A 20,609-nucleotide genomic window follows, 5' to 3' on the forward strand; every position below is an offset into this window, starting at 1 on the left:
ACTTTGGAAATGATAAAAATCACAAATGAATTAGTGAAACCAAGTAAGTAGCAAGTAACAAAGTTTATATTCCAGATATTCCATTTACAAGTGCAGGCTTCATTTTGTTGTTTCCCTAGAGAAAATTTCATTTTAACCTGGGTGCGTGTCAATGTGTGTGTGTGTTTCTACAATTTGTCTTATTTGGTTGGCCTTTGTCTCTATTCTCTCTGAGCCTGGTTACCTTGGTTACCATTACATACACGCTTGTATGTAAAGTTCCTCTTTGACGTACAGTATTTCTTTGGAAACAATGAGGTCCTTGGTATGGGTAGCTGCTTAGGGAAAACATAATGAAATACTGCATAGTGATCTTTCTTTTTGGTCATAAAATCTAATATTAAATTATTTTTTAATTAGAGAACTATATTTTTGCTTTCCTTTTGACTTGATCATAAAGCTGCATTTTTCCTTGTTTATAGACTTGCTCAAATAAAATGACTTAGAGCATTAGATATACTGTATAGCTCTCTCTTGTGATATGTAGTGTCATAAAGATCACCTCAGATGCATATAACAATAAAAGAGTATTACTTTAACTTTAAAGGTCTCTCAGAGAGTGAAAAGTTTATCTCAGTAACATCTGTCACAATCATAAAATTGCCCGAGGAATTTTATATATTCATATGAAGACAACGAGCAATGTTTAGATGATTTATCAAGGGAAAAAAAGGCCCTACTTGTGGTTATTAGTTTTAAAATCTTGAGATTTAGAAACACAGGGATATAAGAGAGAAGTGGTAGTTATTAAAACATGTTTTTTGTGATATTAAATAAGTGCATGTGTAATTGATATTCTGTTTTCTTTTTGTCTTAAGAAGCTTTTAAACCTTTTTAAAAAACATCTCTTTTCCTCTTTGTTTTATTTCCACACTACTCCAGTCTAATTTTTTTTTCTTTCTAGATGATGTGGAAACCTGCTTATGATTTTCTCTATACTTGGAGTGCTCACTATGGAAACAGCTACAGAGATGTATTACAAGACCTTCAATCAGCTTTGGACAGAATGAAAAACCCTGTGACCAAACAATGGCGAGACCTAACTGGAGCTTTAATCCTAGTAAATTCTTTAGAGGTTTTGAGAGCAACTGCATTCTCGACTTCTGAGGAAGTATAGAAGTGAAGGGTATGTTTTTTGGAGGAGGAAGTAGGGGGAGAATGGGGTGTGTGTGTGTGTTTGTGTGTGTGTGTGTGTGTATGTATAAGAGAAAGAATCTCATAGAACTATTACTAATTTTTTGCTTGGAAAAGTATGCTTTTCTGGTGAAAGCACAGCCTAACAAAGTCCAAGGATGGGTTTTATAATCTAATATGTATTTTTGTGTATGTTTCAAATGCAAACATTAAGCTGCTTTGTTATTGAGAAAGGAAAGAAAAACCTTCCCTCCCTTTCAAAACTGCTTTAAATTTCTTGTAGTTAAAGCAAATGACTGCTAACATCACACAGATACCCAGATAAACTAGAGTTTCTCAATATTAACACTGGAATTTTACCAGGAGACAGTAGGGAGAGAGGAGAAGCAAACACATACTCTGTGGCCAGGCACAGGCCTGAAGGCTTTCTATACCTGATCCTTTTTATTTCTCAGTGGTATATGCTAGCATTATTCCCATTTTTCATGTGAAGAAACTAAGGACTAGAGAGGATGCTCAGGCCTATGCAGACAGTGTGAAAGAGGTTTTCTGTGTGCAAAACCTGGTTCTATTTTTTAAAAAAACATAGCACATACGAATATAGTAAAAAAAATTTAAATGCGTATTAAAATTTATAGGAAAATGGTAGCTATTTCATTTTAATTAAAGCTTAACTGCCTTTGAAAGACTGCCAGAAAGAAATATGACTTATCAGAAATCTGTTGTCTGCATCCATAGACTGGAGTTTTCACCACCTTCCTCCAGCATCTTGGGACCCAGTTAATCCTGCCTAACTTAGACGTTTTCTTCAGGATCATAGTTCTTTAGTTTGCCAAGATTTTTAATAACAAAAGTATTTTTTAGAAAACCTGTTTCATTACTGTTAAGTACAGCAGTCTTAACCACCCAACTGATGTTGGTGTGTGCATGTTCATGTGCTCATGTAAAGACATGTGTCTGTGTTTGTGTGTGTGCACCAGAGAGTTTTATAAAGCTCTCGGGAAACAAAGATTATATAGGAATCTAGGTCGGTATAAAGGCTACTGCTAGAGAGTTCATAAAGAGATGGTCTGTGCTGACTCATATGTTCAGTCCTCTGGCACCTACAGTGTTTATGTGTTTCAGACAGTCATTCATTTATTGTCGTTCAATTGACAGGTAGAGTGTGTGTACCTACTCTGTGGCAGACACCTAGATGCTCGAGGTTAATAATGGGGAGAAAACAACATGATCCTTGACTTCAGTACTGCTGAAGTGATAGAGATAACAATAAAAAAATTATACAGTTAAATCTAAAGTGGCATCTGCAACACCAGCTGCAGTGGAAAGGCTGGGATACCAAGAGATAGAGATATAGGGGGGAGGAAGGGGACATCATATGGATCGGGGGATCAGGTAAGTTTTCCCTGGGAAAGAAATGATGAGCCTAGAAGAGGATCAGATATTGCTTCTAGTCTGGGAGGATGGAAGAGACAGTTCCTCAATGCACTGAAGCCCTCAGGCAGGAGTGGAGCTCAGGAGCTGTGGGGAGCCAGGGAGAAGGGCCTGAAAGGATGAAGGAGTGAAGGAAGGAAAGACACGCCCTCAAAGGTAATGTGGGTGAGCTGAATAAGGATTTTATTTAGGCATCCTGAATAAAACATGTCCATTTGGCTAAAAAGTAAAAGCAGAATCTTTTTAGAGCTTTTAATACACCTACTCTGGGGTATTTGGTATGCTGGCAAAGGTAATTTGAATTAGGGTTTGAGATTTTTAAGGCTTTTAATATTTATATTTGATGATACGAGAACATAGCTGGCCCAAGGAGTTATGTACACGCATTCAAGGACAGAATTTATTTTAATTGAAAATAAATACAGGGAGAAGAAAAAAAACGATTTGTAAGTTCAGAATACAGTCATTTTTAGTGGTGATTTTGCTTTTTTTAGAAAATTCTTGGAATCTTATTAGCATGTCAGCAAACCAGAGAATTTCGGGAAGGGATAATAAGGAATTAATAACTGGGTTTTTCCAGGCTCTAAGATCTGAGACGACAGAGATTTTGTTAGCTGATTAGAGTAGTAAGATTAAATAAATCACTTCGGGTTTATCACATCATGTGTTGTGATTGTGGTTGGGAAGTTTAAGAAGAGTTCAAAAAATGAACAGGATGATCTCTATAATTTAAGGATGAAGCAATGATTTCAATATTAATTCACACAAAGATATTTTATAATCTTGTAACAAATGCTTTCAGAAGAACTTTAAACCCATGTCCAAACATTCTGTTCTTACAAATATATTCTAATATTTTTATAAATCATTTTTACTTTTCTGAATTTTATGTTTTTCTTCCTATAATGGATTTCATAATCAGAAAAGATTAAACAGTAGTCACGAATTGCCTTTACATTTGGCAGCAAATCAAGGGAATTAATAAGGCACTTAAATCCCATCCTTGACATCATTAAAAGCATCAGAAGCCATTAATCTCAAACGTCTTTAAACATTTCAAAACTGGAAAAAGCATAGACAGTTCTTTCAGTTCCTCAGGCTTTTCCCCTAAAGATGTATTAGGATGAGATTTTTGTTCAGTGCTCAGCTTGCATTGTAACAATTTTCTATGTAAGCCTTAGATCCTCTACTTCCTCCTGTTAAATCCTTAATATGAAGGCCAATTAAGGCCATGCAAGCAATAGTGAGTCATTAATTGTTCATACTAATCATGAATGCAGTGCACTTTCATGTCCTGTAATGTAGAAAGTACCAAAGGAAGTTTTGAACTTAGGGATGACTTGGTTTCTGAAAGGAGCAGAGTGCACTGCAATAATGGATAGTGTTGGTCTAAGAATTGTTGCTCCTACTAAACAACTTTGAGTATATGATATGAAAATACAATAAAAAAATTCAAAATCATACAATGCTGTACATAATTGGAAGTTTCAAACTTTAATTTTCATACTGTGCTACAGTAAATAATATTTTCTGTAAATTTTAATGTATAAGGAATACTTGAGACAATATACAGGAAAGGTAGAATAATAAAAATTATTTTTCAAGGCTTTTGTAATTGAAGTAGATTTTTTTTTCTTTTTATATATAAACATTCTTCTTCCTCCATCTTCTGAGTAAGGTTTCTGTTGTGTGCTGCTGTATGACTTAGTAAGTCATTTTCCAAAGATCACATGTTCCTGTTATGCTAGATGGGGTTAACCCAAAGACATTCCTCAGAATAATAATTGTTTCAAGTTAGTTTCTTGCATGCATACTTACTAGCCCACAACACAAAATAAAAAGTGACTATGTATACACAGGAAACTTGAATTTGTACATATATAGAATCTGATGTGTATCTAATATTCAGCCGTCAAGATTTCACTAAAACTTGTAGAAATTTTTGGCATTTGCAAATATATTTTGCATTGATTTTATGTTTATTTGGATCTAGTCTCATGTAGCTTTGCCGTTCTGAATAATAGTGTCAGTTTATACATAAGGGATGGGAATGGAGAGATCAGCCCTGGGTAGTAATTAGTAATGCCAAAGGAGAATATTCCAGTGTAAACACTGCTATTGTACTAGTGACTACAGCATGAATGGCATCTTCTGCAACATACCAGTCCTGGAACTGAGAGCCGTGGCATCTAAGCTTTGCCTGTTACTTCCTAAGAGATTTTTGATCTGTCACTCAGCCTCCCTGGGCTTCAGTTTTCTTGTCCGTAAAATGAAGGGCTTGAACTGGGTAACCTCTAAATTTCTATTAGGCTTAAATGTCTACGAATGTATAATGAGTAGGATATTTTATGTTTTTTGCATATTAGTTTTGCTATGAGGAAAGAGAATGTGAACTAAGACTAAAAGTTTGGACTACTACTTTAAATGATCTACATCATCTACATTAAAATAACGTTCCCTGTGTGTGAGGCATAGCACACATAGCACGCACACGTAAGCACACTAAGCACTTTACAGATATTATCTCATTTATTACTTACATAACCTAATGAAACTAGTTCACTACGTGTACTATTTTGAATAGCTAAAAACCATCATCAACTATTCAAAACAAACTGCGTGTGAGGACTGAGTCACAAGGTCAGCAGTGGCTTTTCTGGGAGCTACCGAGACACTCTTTCACACCTGCTCTAGTCTCACTACAGAGATTCTGTAACTGTAACAGCAGTAGAATCAGCTAGAGGGTCTGTCAGAACAGAGACTTCCAGGCCCCACCCCAGAATTCTGATTTGGCAGGTCTAGGGTGGTGCCTGAGAATTCGCATTTCTGATAAGTTCCCAGGTGATGTAGATGCTGCAGGTTCAGGGATTCTGCATTTCACTTCCTTCATCTCTACAGGGATAAAGGGATTTCTATTAAACCAGAAAAACTTAACTTCTAAATAGACAAAATTTTATGTCATGTCATCAGGGAAATCACTTTTAAATTGTTAAAAAAAAACAAACAAACCCTGAATCAGACAATATAATATCTCCATTTATATATAAAGTGAACTTTTTTCATAATGAATTCATAAAAGCCTGAAAAATAATTATTTTGATTGTAAAACTAATTAAGATCTCTGCATCTCATCTAAAATGTAAACATATTTGAATAAAAATAGGTAATAATTTGAGACATTTATTCAGTGTGTTAAGATGATTTTGCAAAATATATGCAATGATGCACTTGTTTCTATAAAATATCTTTGGAGAAAGCTGCTTTTTACTGGTCCATCACTTGTTCAACGTCTTGCTGAATTAATTTTTCCCCATTGAAAAAAAAATTCTATCTAATGTGATCAATACACTATCCACATGTCTCACTTTCTTTGTAGAATTACAAGGTGATCACAGGTGATCATAGGTGATAAATAAGGTAGCCAGATGATCTCTTCCCAATGAGGAGTTACTCATTTAAAGGAATGGTGACTTTGACAAGAGCTGATGAGCTGAACAAGCTCGTTTTGACATTGATGTATCATATCTCATGCTGTGCCATAATCTCCTTTTTAATTGTTCTTCTGTGAGTGACTAGGAGGATGTATGACTTCCTTTTTTCTGTTCTTAGAGACATTTGAGACTGTCCTTTTGTGCCTGGCAGCAGATTTTAAATGTTCCTAATATAAGTTGACACTTAAACCCTTGGAATGTACTGAGACACTTAACAAATTACATAAATATGATTAGTAGTTGAAAATTAAACTTGGTCATGATGAAATTACTGGTTTTACTTAAACTGTTTCTACCAAGCTCAGCCTTTTAAGCAGAATTTAGGATTGCCTAATTTGGTATAATGTTGACCTTACACTTACTAGGTTAAATGACATATAAAATTAACTATTACACTCCTTAGTGTAGTAGAAAAATCCATTTTATGGGGCAAAAATACACTCTTTTACTCAAGAAAATATATACTCATTGTTCATCCAGTCCCCTTACATCATGGTGGAAAGCAAAGAAAATATGAAAGGAAGATTGGAAGAAGTTTGATTATGGTCTAATGAAAGAAAGAAGACTGTTCAGGGACAGTGGAAACTTTATCTTTGTGCTGGTCTTTTTAAAAATATAAAGTATCTTTCATTCTTTCTCCTTATCTGATCAATAATAAGATGCAAATTAACTTTTGCTTGGTTTTCTCCAGGATGGATTTAATGCTACCTAAGACTCCTCCTTAAAACTGTTAAGAAACTTCAGCTAGAGCAAACACAGTGGCCGTATGTTAAGATTGTCATTTAGCAGTCTTTAGGGAGCTGGTGTCAGAAAACCTATTTCAAACTGGCTTAAGTACAAAGAATTTATTGTCTCTCACAACTGAAAACTCCAGGGGTAGTTTTAGGCATTCTGGAATTCAGAGCTTGAAAGTGTGATCAAATTGCTTGTTTGTTTTTCACCCTTCTGACTTTGGTTATATTGGTTTCATCCTTGGGCTCCATAAAGCAGTCCAACAGCTCTGTGCCCTCCCTTTGTGGGGCAAGAGGGCTGCAGCAGCTCTAGACTCACATTTCCTAGTGTTTCAGTTTCAAGCTGTGGAGGCTTTGAGTGTGTCAACTTGGCAAAACTAAACTTTGTTTCCAGAGTTCTCATCACTGAGTATTTCTGGTTAGGGTTAGCTACAGGAGATTTGGAAGGTCGCTGTGGAGCAGTAGCCATTGTGACTCTTGAAAGACAGATACAGATTAGGCCCCACCTCAGCCCCCAACTCAGCTTGTTGGTGGTGGGGAGGGGCAGCTGCCTGGCCTGCAGCTCCAGTTTCCCTGGGTTCCCTTCCTTCTCCTTCTCCAAATCCCTGCCAGGTGTGAGTGTGAGTCTGCAGCAGGAGCATCACTTGACCTGCAGGTTATCCACAGCAGCGAGGTAGCAGCCTTGGAATCAAGGAGATACCAACAATGGTGCTAGTTACTGACAAACAGAGATTCGAGTTGTCCCTGCTCTTCCTCAGTCAGATGTTCATCTTTTTCCCTCAGCCTGACCTATAGCTAGGCTCAGCACCAGAGACAGAAGAAAGTGCCAGACCAAGAATTTGATCAGCTCTTACAAACATATCAGGTCAAATTAGTGCAATAAAACCTTATTGTATGTCATTGCTGATGGTTCTACTTTTCTGAACAAACCCTCATTGATACTTAGGGCAATAGAGTATTTCCCGATAACCCCAGAGGAGTTCCTCTGGTTGGACCAATTTAGGTTTTGTGCTTATCCATCAGCCAATCACTAAGGGTTGTAACCAGCCGTCCTTTGACTGGTCATACCTGGGTTATGTGGTCCTTCCTTGATACCCTATTTAGACTACTGGGTGTGTTTGGGAGTCATTGGTCACCAGGTGAAACTGAGATCTGTTCCTAGAATTGGGAGGAGGTAGATGTTGGGAAGTTCAACAGCAGTTTTCCACTAAAAATGTGATGTGAGATAACTTCAGCACTATTTCCTGTTTGGGGAAACCTTTTTTCCTCAAGTGGAATTTCCTCAAGCTAGTCATCTGAGTCCTTCTCAGGAAACTGGGCAATGGGCCTACTTCTATAAACTTCTGCACTAAATCAAACGGTAAGTAAATGAAACCTCTCCAACAAACTGCCTTCCACATACAACTTTACAACTTTATAAATTGCTGATGACATGACAGAACCATCTAAAACCCCATCAAAACTATGGGTTCACTTGACCTAGGAGGTCCAGGGGCAGATCTCCTGGTACTCCTAACTTTTCATTCTCAAGCAGGACCCACAGCCTAGTCAATGTACCTCACTTGCTGCAAGGAAGAAGTTGACTGGGAGAGAGGGAGAGGGGAGGAGTCCCCAGAACGACTGAGTGAGAAAATTGTAGTTAAGACCAAGTGGCAGGCATCACATGCCCTTGAAAAAGAGAATGGCAAAATTCTTTGAACATTCTCTGAATCAAATTTTGAAAGCAATCCAAGGTCAGGGATATTTCTATCTTTCTCAGTCGTCTAACTTTTCACTGGAGACCTTTATCTCCACTTTTGAATGAGTAATAATGTCTAAACGCTTCCCAAGGGGAAAATGGAACAGGAATGTGAACAAAGTAAATTAGATGGCTCTAAGACATCAGTGAAAAATAGGACAAAATGATATAAAAAGAATGCACTGACAAAGGCGGTGTGTTTCCTTGTTTTATATATAAAACTGCTTTATGAAGATGTAATTCATATATTATACAATTCATCCTGTCCATTTTTAAGAACCTGTAAACATTTTTCTTTCTTAATACATAGTTCCTGTTTAATATGTGTTCAATTATATTCATGATTTAGTCTACATGGGGAAATGCTCTTCAGGAGGGAATATCACATTGTTGTGTTTTTTCAGGGTGAAGTGGAATGCTGTGGGTTGTGGTGAAATCAGAGATTAGTAATCAAGGTTATTCCTGAAAAGATAAGGAGAGAGCGCTTGATGTTATATTCCTAAAGCTATTTTCAAGAGGTTGCACTGATAGGTTGGAAGAAAAAAAATCTCAAGTCCTCCTTTTATACTCTTAGAGAACCTTTCTGTTTATTTCCATTTTGCTTGCTGAGAAGATTACTATTTGCCTAGGGATAAGAGTCCAAGTTCTGACGTGAGAGCCACAAACCCGTGCAAGTAATTAATCCACACGCCTGGGTTCTTGCCTTGAGCAAGGTTCTGAATCTATCTTTAATGAGAGCTCATTTTGACCACTTAGTATATTCTGTGTTTATGTACTAGAAAATTTTGTTAGTTTGCTAGGGCCACCATAACAAAATACCAGAGTGGGTGGCTTAAACAACAAAAATTTATATTCTCCCAATTCTGGAGACTAGAAGTCGAAGACCAAAATTTTGGCAGGGCTGGCTTTTTTCTGAGGGCTGTGAGGAAAGGGTCTGTTCTAGACCTGCCTCCCAACTTGTGGATGGTTATCTTGCCCTCTGTCTTCTCATGGTTTTACCTCAGTGCATGCATCTGTGTCCTAATCTCTTCATTTACAGACACTAGTCATATTGGATTAGGGCCAACACAAGTGACTTCATTTTGACGTAATTACCTTTTGAAAGACCCTATCACCAAATCTAACTACATTCTTAAGCACTGAGTGTTAGGACTTCAGCATATGAATTTTGGGGGACACAACCCAGCCCATGAAAATTATTTGGTCATTTTTTAAAAAAATTTACTGAAATCAACTATTTTGATTGAGTGCATTTTAAACAATACTGCAATGAATCTTTTAAAGTTTTTGCTTTCTCGCTTCTCTATCGCAGGCAAATCGTAGATGTCTAAGAAATGATAGATATTCAGAGTCACAGAATGAGCAGAATTATAGTGAGATGGCAGACCTAGACAGCTGAAACCTTTTCACTATATTGTTCTTTTACTTCAGGCAAGATATACTGTCAAATTCTGCTTATTAGAACTAATGGAAAATATTGGTATAGATAAACATACTCATAGATGATTTCCCTTGGGTTTTCTTTGTTACTATAGGATCTGAGTGCTGCAGATAAAGAATGCTCTTTCTATAGGTGGGGAATGTGAAGACAGTTTAAGAACAGAGTGTTGTGGGTGGGATCATGCCATGAGTCTGGACTGCTTTTTTGTTTGGTTGGTTTGTTTGTTTGTTTTTTGGTGAATCCTGAGGTGCCTAGGAAGGCAAATATCTTTTATTGAGCAAGATAAAATAATGGAAGGCTTCGATCACCCAGAAAGCACACTGAGCAAATCTGGGAAATTTGTCTTGAGACTGGTGGGTGGGGAGGAAAGAGGATATGCTGAACTCCTGAGGGGGTCAAATAGATCATCCTAAACAGAGATTTGAGAGAAGAGCAGAAAAATCTCCAATTGGGAACTGAAATTTGGGAGAGAAGACTGAAAAGTCTTCTCCAGTTGTCATTTTTTACAGTCCTTTCAGGGTGCTTAGGGTAAACAAGCATGGGACTGAGAGGTTTCCTGAGACTTGGCATTTTCATTGCTAAAACGAGGAAAGTCCCGGCAAACTGAGACAGTTGGTCACCCCAGGTACAAAACTCTGAAAGACATTTCTAAAACTAAAAATAGCAACTGGGAAGGATAACACTTTCAATCACTATCAGGCATTTTGCATCATAGCTCAAATAATCACAATATTTAAACCTGTGTTAGTGAAGGATATGGGATGTTTTTAGAGGTGAAGGGAGACATGGAAAGTACCAAGAACGTGTCACTGACTTGGGGACAGACTGTTTTGAGAAAAGGGTAAGACTTAAAGTAAATACAAGTTGCAAAGTTGATAGGGCGAGATAATGAGAGCAAATCTTGCTAATTAAAATTTTGGCTGAGGACCAGACCTGATAAAACCCATGCCACTGTGATGTGGATAATCTTTGAAATGATTTTTGTACGTTTACTCAATTACTGGTTTCTCTGACTACAAAACATTGAATTATTAACTTAATTCACTAAAAATACAGAAGTCAAAATAGGTTGTGAATTTACTGGGAAGTTTATGGAAAGGGTATTTGTCAAAGTGGTTCTTTTGATTTATGGAGACCAGTATTAGGCATATTTATCTTCACATTTAATTAATTAATTAATATTTTAATTGAACTATAGTTGATTTACAATATTATACTAGTTTCAGGTGACAGCATAGTGATTCAGTATTTCTATAGATTATATTCCATTTGAAGTTGCTACGAAATAATGGCTATAATTCTATGCGCTGTACAATATATCCTTGTTTATCTATTTCATACATAGTCCTTTGTGTCTCTTAGTCTCATGCCCTTATCTTGTCCCTCTCCCATCCCTCTCCCCACTAGCATCCACTAGTTGTTTTGTATTTCTGAGTCGGTTTCTGTTTTGCTATATACATTCGTTTATTTTATTTCTTAGATTCCATATATAAGTGATAATATGGGGTATTTGTCTTTCTCTGACATACTTCACTAAGCATAGCATTCTCTAGGTCCATCCACATTGTTGCAAGTGACAGATTTTCATTCTTTTTATGGCAGAGTAATATTCCACTGTATATACATAACACATCTACTTTATGCATTTGTCTGTTGATAGACACTTGGGTTGCTTCCATATTATGGCTATTTTAAATAGTGCTGCTATGAACATTTGGGTGCATGTATCTTTTTTCTTCTTTTTTTATTAAAGTAAAATCAGTTAATAACGTTGTGTTAATTTCGGGTACACAGCATAATGTTTCAGTCATACATGTGCATAGGTATATTCCTTTTCATATTCTTTTTTCATTATAGGTTACTACAAGATAGTGAATATAGTTCCCTGTGCTATACAGAAGAAACTTATTTTTTTTTCTCTTTCCTACTTTATATATAGTAGTTAGTATTTGCAAATCTTGAAATGCCAATTTATCCTTTCAACTCCCCCTGTACCTCCTGGTAACTATAAATTTGTTTTCTATGTCTGTGAGTCTGTTTCTGCTCTGTAAATAAGTTCATTTTGTAATTTTTTTAAGATTCCACATAGAGATAATATCATATGGTATTTTTCTCTTTCTGGCTTATTTCGCTTAGTATGATGATCTTTTTGAATTAGTGTTTTTGGGCTTTTCTTGGATATATACACAGGAGTGGAATTACTGGGTCATATGGTAGTTCTATTTTTAAATTTTTGAAGAACCTCCATACTGTTTTCCATAGTGGTTACATTCACCAGTATTTTATTCACATTTCCACCAATAGTGTACCTATTTTCCACATCCTCACCAACATTTGATGTTTGTAGACTTTTTGATAATAGCCCCTTGACAGGTGTGAGGTGATATCGCATTGTTTTGATTTGCATTTCTTTAATAATTAGCAATATTGAGCATCTTTCATGGATGTTGAATTTTGTCAGATGCTTTTTTTGTGACTAAAGAGATGGTTGTAATTTTTATCCTTACTTTTGTTAATGTGTTGTATCACATTGATTGATTTATGAATATTGAATTCTTGCATCCCTGGAATATATTCCACTTAATCATGCTATATGAACTTTTTGTGTATTGTTGGATTCAGTTTACTAACATTTTGTTAAGGATTTTTGCATCTAAATTCATCAAAGATGTAATTTGTGTGTGTGTGTGTGTGTGTGGTCTTTCTCTGGTTTTGGTATCAGAGTAATGGTGGCCTCAGAATGAATTTAGGAGTATTCTGTCCTCTTCAATTTTTTGAAACAGTTTAAGAAGGACAGGTAATAAGTCTTTAAATGTTTGATAGAATTTCCCTGTGAAGCCATCTGGTCCTGGACTTTCATTTCCTTGCAGTTTTTTAATTGCAAATTTAACTTCACTGCTAGTGATAAGTCTATCCATATTGTCTGCCTCTTCCTAATTCAGTCTTGGAAAATTTATAGAAGATTGTCCATTTCTTCTAAGTTGCCCAATTTTTTGGCATATAACTACTTGTAGTATTTTCTCATGATCTTTTGTATCTCTGTGGTACTAGTTGTGACTTCTCCTTTTTCAGTTCCTATTATTTATTTGAGTCCACTCCCTTTTTCTTCTTGATGAGCCTGGTTAAAGGTATATTAGCTTCTTTTTCTTTAAAACAAAACTCTTGGTTTCATTTATATTTTTTTGTCTCTGTTTAATTTATTTCCACTCTGATTCTTATTTTTTTCCTTTCTTTTGCTGATTTTGGACTTTGTTCTTCTTTTTCTAATTACTTTAGGTGGTAGGCTAAGTTGTCTATTTGAGATTTCTTGTTTCTTGAGGAAGGCTTGTATCATTATAAACTTCCCTTTTAGGACTGCCTTTGATGCAGTTGTGTTTTCATTATTACTTGTCTTGATATATTTTCTGATTTTACTTTGATTTCTTCATTGACTTTTTTTTTTTTGGTAGTGTGTTCTTTAGTAGCCACGTATTTGTGCTCTTCCCATTTTTCTTTCTGTAGTTAATTTCTAGTTTCATACTGCTGTGATTGGGAAAAAATGTCTATTATAATTTGTCTGTTTTTGTTGAGACTTGTTTTATGGCCTAGCATGTGACCTATCCTGGAGAAGTTTCCATGTCCATTTGAAAAGAATGTGTATTCTGCTGTTTTTGGATGGAACATCCAATAGATATCTGTTAAGTCCAACTAGTCTATTGTGTCATTGAGACCACTGTTATCTTTTGATTTTCTGTCTGGATGATCTGTCCATTGATGTAAGTGTGGTGTTAAAATTCTTTACTATTATTGTATTATTTTCAGCTTCTCCCTTTATGTCTGTTAATACTTGCTCTATATATTTAGTTGCTCCTGTATTGAGTGCATACACGTTAATATGTGTAATATCCTCTTTTTGTATTGATCCTATTATCATTATATAATGCCCTTCTTTGTCTTTTGTTATAGCCTTTGTTTTAAGGTCTATTTTGTATGAGATGAGTATCATTACCCCTGCTTTCTTATCTTTTCTGTTTGTATGAAATATCTTTTTTCATCACCTCACTTTCAGTCTGAATGTGTCTTTAGCTCTAAAGTGAGTCTCTCATAGACAGCATAGAGATGGGTCTTCTGTTTTTATCCAGTAAGCCACCCTATGTCTTTTGATTGGAGCAGTTCATCCATTGACATTTATATTAATTATTGATAGATATGTATTTACTGCCATTTTATTACATGTTTTCTGGTTGGATTTTTTTTTTAGCTCATCTCTGTTTATTTTTTCTTTTTGTTTCTTCCTTTGTAGTTTGCTGATTTTCTTTAGTAGTATACTTGTGTTCCTTTCTTTTTACTTTTTGTGTATCTGTTGTAGGTTTTTGATTAGTGGTTAGCATGAAATTCATATATATTGACCTGTAACTATATTTCTTTTATACTGGTGGTCATTTAATTTCAACACATTCTAAGAGATCTATATTTTTTACTTTCCTCTCCCACATTTTGTGTTTTTCATGTCATATTGTACATCATCATGTTTATCCCTTAACTGTTTATTGTACTTATAGTTGCTTTTACAATTTTTTTGTCTTTTAATCTTCATACTAGCTTATTTAAGTGGTTGATCCTCAGTTCTTACTGTGTAGTTGCCTTTCCTAGTGGGTTCTTCCCTTGCTTATAGATTCTCACTTCTTGTCCACTTAGAGGAGATCCTTTAGCATTTCTTTTAGTAGAGCTGCCTCCAATGTGCTGCCTGTGTAGGCATCAGCAGTTGTTGCCCCCACCCTGTTAAGATGCAGCCTCATGCCTGAGTCTCCTTTGTTCCTCACAGCTGATCACTCCCTCCAGCCTCCACTGCCCTGACCCTGTTGTGGAGCTTTACCCAGTGCAGGTGAGGCCCACATGGACTCTCGGTGTTTATCAGAATGCAGGTTGTGGTGGACTGGCTGCCATCAGAATTCCAGGATGCTTCTGAGGCACTGCCTAAGTACATGCCAACAATTGCCACCCATGCCCCACTCAGAGGCTGTCCTGGGTCCGAGTTGCCTCTATATCCCACAGCTGAGCTCTCTCTCTGGTTGTGGCAGCCCTAGGTCCAGGCAGTGTTGCAATGTAGAGAAAGAGTCGCTGGAGCATTCATTCTGCTCAGGCTGGGGCACACACTGGAGCAGTCACTGGAAACCAGACAGCTGCTGGGGCTTTCTTTCATCTACCCTGTGCACTGTTCCTCATGAGTGAAGTCCAGCCTTCCCATAGCCCCCCTGTTAGTCCCAGCAGCCCTCTAACCAGCCTAGGGGAGTTGTCTTTCCTGTGTAGAACCCTAGAGCTGGTGTGCCCAATAAGTGGCTCACACCACTCACTCCTCAGGGTGAATCTCTGCCCATGTAATCTCCCTTTTCTTCTGAGTCTCCTTCCAGATGCACAGGACCTAATCTGATCACTTCTCTCCCCTTCCTATCCAGTTCTGTGTGTATCTTTCTTACAGCGTTGGTTGTGCAGAAGTCTTTCTGCCCTCTTCTAGTTAGTTTTCAGTGAGGATTCTTCCACATGTAGATGTGTTTTAGATATGTTCATGGGGTGAGGTGAGTTCCACATCCTCCTATTCTGCCATCTTGATTGATCTCCTCTGCACATTAAATTCAAAGCATGCAGAAGGTGTGAAAAGCTTTAAAGTGTCTTAACTTTGTGATCTTTGCAAAGGGTTTTTGGAAATCCTTCTAAGATTACCTAGAACATGACAGTGACAATATGGATACAGTCATCAACCAAACTATCAATTAGCATTTAAGGAACACTAATTCGTGGAAAGTCAAGCACCATATGTGTGAGCAATGATTCAAAAAACTTAGGGAATTGGTTGTTTTAATTACGACAAGCCTATTAATGTCAGTCTCCGCTTATTTTTTTCTTTCTTTTTCTCTTTGTCCTCACCTTCCTCTTCCTCCTCCTCCTCTTTTCCCTCATGTTCTATTTTTTCTCATTGTCAAAAATAATAGAAGTAGGCCTATTATTCTTAGAACAATGTGTGAAGTATCTTCTGAAAAAATAATGTTCATTGTTTGCCTGTCATGTCTAAAGTACTTTGCAGGTCATGAGACACAAATAAAGAAAATCTCTCCATTCTGGTATCATTTTCTATGTATTGGAGGAGTAGACATATAAATAAATAATTATAGATGTAGCAGAAAAGAATAATAGGTCAACAGTTGAATTTACATGTAGAAAGTTCTTGAACGAATATTCAGTATCTTAAAGGATTTATAGGACATATTAAACATGAAAAGTAGTGAGACCTATTGTCCATTGCTGCAATTCATTCTTGTTGCTTCTCTTGTGGTTTGTGGCATAATAAGCATGCTTGCGTTAAGTTGTTAACATAAATTGTTCTTTTTTGTATTTTCATTTAGCTAGATTCAAAGTTCATTTGACAGTTAATTTCAACTGTTGCACATAGTAAAAACAGTGGACTTGAAGTCTTTTAAGAAGTGGACCATCTACTTCTTAAATTCCATTTTTCTATGTGCTGGGAATGCAGGATAAGTAAAAGCGACCAGCTTTTCCGCCTTCTCAGCCCTATTTGTGTATTGATAGTGTCTGTATTATTTAGAAGCAAAAAACACCTTCAAATGGAAAGTTTCTAAAATCTTACACAAGAATCCTTATTAAGTATTACACTGACAACTACATTAATGCACTCCTTGATTCCTTGGGGGCAAAGGGCACTTGGAACACAACATTTAAAGCTCTGGGTAAATTTAGGAATCTATCAGTAAGTCCTGACTCAACAGAATTAACTGAAGTTTACGGGCAGGGCTCTTACATTAATAAGGGAGATTGTATTTCCAAAACATTCCAGTGTTTAAAAATGTCTTAGAAAAACTACAACCCTGACTAAACAGTGTACAAGTAGAACTAATTCTGTGACAAAGTACCTTGTACAGGAAAAGACCTTGAGAAAGACCCAGTTATAATTAAATGTGAAGGTGTGACTTCAACGATTTTCATCTCTTTAGAAGAAAAATAAACATTTTAATTACTGGGATATAAAAAAATACTTTCTGAACATTGGATAAGGTAGTTGTACAGAATCTCTGGAAACAGGAAGGTCGATGTAATATGTTTTCCTAAAACACACTAACAAAATTGTAGACTATCAAAGCATATCTATGAAAGTGACTCTATCAATTTTTAAATGGAAATTTGTAATGCAATAGATTTCTGATTCAGTTTTTAATAGGCTATTTATATAAATAATTTTAGTTTCCATACACAAACATAATTTTTATTATTTATAGTGCTTTATGAAAAAATAGTCTAATAGAATACCAACTTTGAAGTCTTGTTATTGTCATTATGCCTTCCTTTTGGTAGTAATTATGGATTGAAATTTCTCTCTTTATGCTTCTTGTCTGGTGTTCCCTGGATCAGTACCAGGATTTCCAACACAGTTGGATAAATTCACTGGTAAAGCTATTCGTATGAATATCAGTTACATTCATATTGGGTATAATTATCAGAGCCACTTGACCCAGAAAATGTATCATAACTCTTTGGAAGCCCAGTATATTTATCAGAAAACTTAAAATTGAAAGAAAGCCATTATATGATCATCAGATTTTATTTCAACAGCCTAATGAAAAGCTCACCACCCAGAAAGGCAGGCCATTCCTGAAGAATAAAAGTGTCTTGAGGAGTTTTCTCAGACAAAAAGCATGAATAATGCAACAAGTAAGAAGTGCAAAATAACTTGTCATCAAAGGGAAGATGTTTGCAAGAGAGCTCTTGGGGCAGGTGGGAACTCGTTAGGAGGTTTTGTTGGGTGGCAAGGTTTCAAGGGAGAGTAAGAGAAGGAGGTTCCACTGGCAACTCCTGCCAGGGATGAATCTCAGTACTGTGCCAAGAGAAGATAAAGAGCCTTTGTAAGCACAAGAGACGAAGGCAGGAGGGGACAGGAGCATTGGAGAGGCACGGGCAGTGATTAAGCAATAAGCTTAAGGGCTGAACAGAACTGGGAGAGCACTTGGAAGTTTCTACACTTCTTAGTGGTTCCACCTTATCCTAGACTTTCTTATGGTGTTTTACAGCTTGGTTCTCTGTGTATTGTTTTTGTTATATCTCTACTCCAATTTTATTATGTTCATTTCTCATCTTTATTTTAGTAGTATACCACCTGCATTAAAGACTACAAAATACATGATTTAAGATATGCAATAGCCTCTGCCTTATGGGATCTGCTATTTATATATGTGTCTTTCCTTCATAATTATATCTTATGCTTGCCCTTCTCATATCTTAACATCTCAGGATATAATTTACATACCTTAAGACAACACTTTCTAACTAAAGGCTAAAACAAAAACATAATGTTGAGTCAAGAAAGCCAGGTGAGAAAGGAGTTATCTAATCTGTAGCCCTTCATATACACTTGTACATATATAAAATTACTACATATTATCTATGATTACATGCATACACATATATAGTAAAAGTGTAAAAGACACACATAGGAAATGCATGGCAATTTCAGAAGAGTGATCACATTTGGAGGAAGAAAGATTAATAGTAGGGCACTGGCTGTTTATATTACATTTTTATTTTTTCTAAATGGAGCTTTGAACCATATTTTGCAAAATATTAACATGTGTTTAGTTATGTTTGCATGTGGATGCCTGTATAAATAATAATTCTGTACTTTATGTTTGAAATACTTAATAAGTAAATTAAAATTAAAACAAATAAACAGAAAGAGCCTAAACTCCTGTTTTTCTGCTTGGAAAAATGCTAGCAGAATTCCTCATCAAGCAGAATCTTACTTAAAATTCTTCATTAAGCAGAATCTCAAATCATTCACCACTCTTAGCTAACTTCTCCACTTAGTAGTTGAAAAATATGCTTTCATTCAACATTAAGTGGGAAGAATGCTACCTTTAAAGCAATTAGTTATTATGTATTATTATTCTATAAAAGATAACTCATAAGCCATGAACTGAGTATGCAAGGAACTGAGAAACTTCAAGATTACTATAATTTTCCTCGAAAACATTACAGTTGCATGCAAATTACATAGTCTACGGATTGACTCCCACATAAGGAGGTATGTTGTATTGAGAGAAGTCTGAGCTTAGGACCAGAAAACTAGGTTCTAGCTGAGTTTTACTACATAATAGTAGTTAAACCATAAGCAAGATTGTTACCTTCTCTGGTTCTTTACTTCTTCATCTATAAATTGAAGACTTGAAATTCTAACTCGGGGTCCTCTCAGTAGGAGGCAAAGTAGCAGAATGTTAAGGAAATAGGTTCAGAGGTCAGACTGGGGCAAACTCTCATACCTTCTTTACAGGGTGCTTGCGAGGACTGAATAAAATAATACAAGCATAGCCCTTAGGACAGTGCTCTGCAAATGTGAGACGGCTCAGCTCTTTATTGCTGTAATAAAATGCTGTGATTCTATATGCCCAGAACCATGTGAGGCTTGTGAAAGCTTATGATACCAGATGCTTTATTTTGGTTTATTGCATGTAAAGTATTTTTCACACTATTTCATTGCATCCTAGGGTTGAAAAGACAAATGTGCTTTGGTCCTGGGCCTTGAGGAGTTAACAATGCAGTTGAGATATAAAAATAAAGTACATGAGATAATTACTAAGTCACATAAGGCTCTGTGTGATGAAGAGCTAGGTGGTGAGGTTCATAACCAACCTAGAGGAGGAGATGGGAGATGAGACACACAAGTGTTGGAGCTTGAGCTAGAATAAAAACGATTCAATGAATAACTTGGGAACCTAGCTAAGTCCCAGTGTTCACTGTTATCTTAGTCTCTTCTCAGCCATTGTCAGTCCTAATTAACAGAATAACAAAGTCCTGAGTGCTTTCAACACCAGCAAGGAGAGCTCTGTTTTCTGGGAAGAGTTTGGCTTAATTATTTACAGCTTCGGGCATAGATTGATAACTTCTCTCTTAAGCAAGAGGTTTATGTGCCAGAATTTACATTCTTCCACTTAAGAGTATGAATTCCATTCTGTTCTGAAGTTCAAATACTCTTTCCAAACATGCTATTTACTTTTTAATCCTCTTGCCAGGAATCTTTCTGCGTATTCATTATGAATCTCCTTCTCAATAAGGCAATGGTCTTATGTTTCTTAGGTTGAACCAGAGAATAGCACAGCCCTCACAAAAGGAGGAAGTAAGCCTGGAGCAGAGGCTTACTGTCCACCATTATTGTCTAGAATGGTCAACACCTTCTCCTCTAGAAGGAAGGCAGCATCTCTTGCAGAGCTTACCATTAGGTTCTTGTATGCATGAGACTCTGAAAGAGTTTATTCAGAGTCTCTCTGCCTGACTGTACAATACAGTGAACTATAATAAGCAAAGGTCCATAGGCAGCTGGATCTGGGTTGGCCTCTGCCTCCTATAAGCTGCTGAGTTTATTTTGGCAAATTACTTAACTTCTCTGAGACTATTTTCTTATTTGTAAAATAGGAAAAAATAGATCTACCTTAATGGATTATTGTAAGGATTAATAAAATAATTTATGTAAAATACTTAGCAAAAATATACAAAAATGGCACATAGAAATAATATCTATATTAGCTCCTACCACCTTGCCCTTTACTCTCTTTAGATAAAAT

General features: G+C 36.2%; 1 protein-coding gene across 4 annotated transcripts in view; it reads left to right on the forward strand.

The window, feature by feature from the left end:
• The window catches only part of MACC1 (MET transcriptional regulator MACC1), a 486,000-nt gene that overhangs the window by 381,718 nt on the left and 83,673 nt on the right, over window positions 1-20,609 (forward strand). For 3 of the 4 annotated variants that reach the window (XM_072964885.1, XM_072964883.1, XM_031674118.2), the window contains one exon: window positions 944-1,165. In XM_072964885.1, coding sequence (XP_072820986.1) covers window positions 944-1,156 — 213 coding nt within the window. In that variant the 3' untranslated portion in view covers window positions 1,157-1,165. Of the gene's footprint in view, window positions 1-943; window positions 5,652-20,609 lie in introns of those variants that run through there. The other variant, XM_072964884.1, reaches the window with a different exon arrangement.

The sequence above is a fragment of the Vicugna pacos genome, chromosome 7 (genome assembly GCF_048564905.1).
Source record: "Vicugna pacos chromosome 7, VicPac4, whole genome shotgun sequence".
NCBI lineage: Eukaryota > Metazoa > Chordata > Mammalia > Artiodactyla > Camelidae > Vicugna > Vicugna pacos.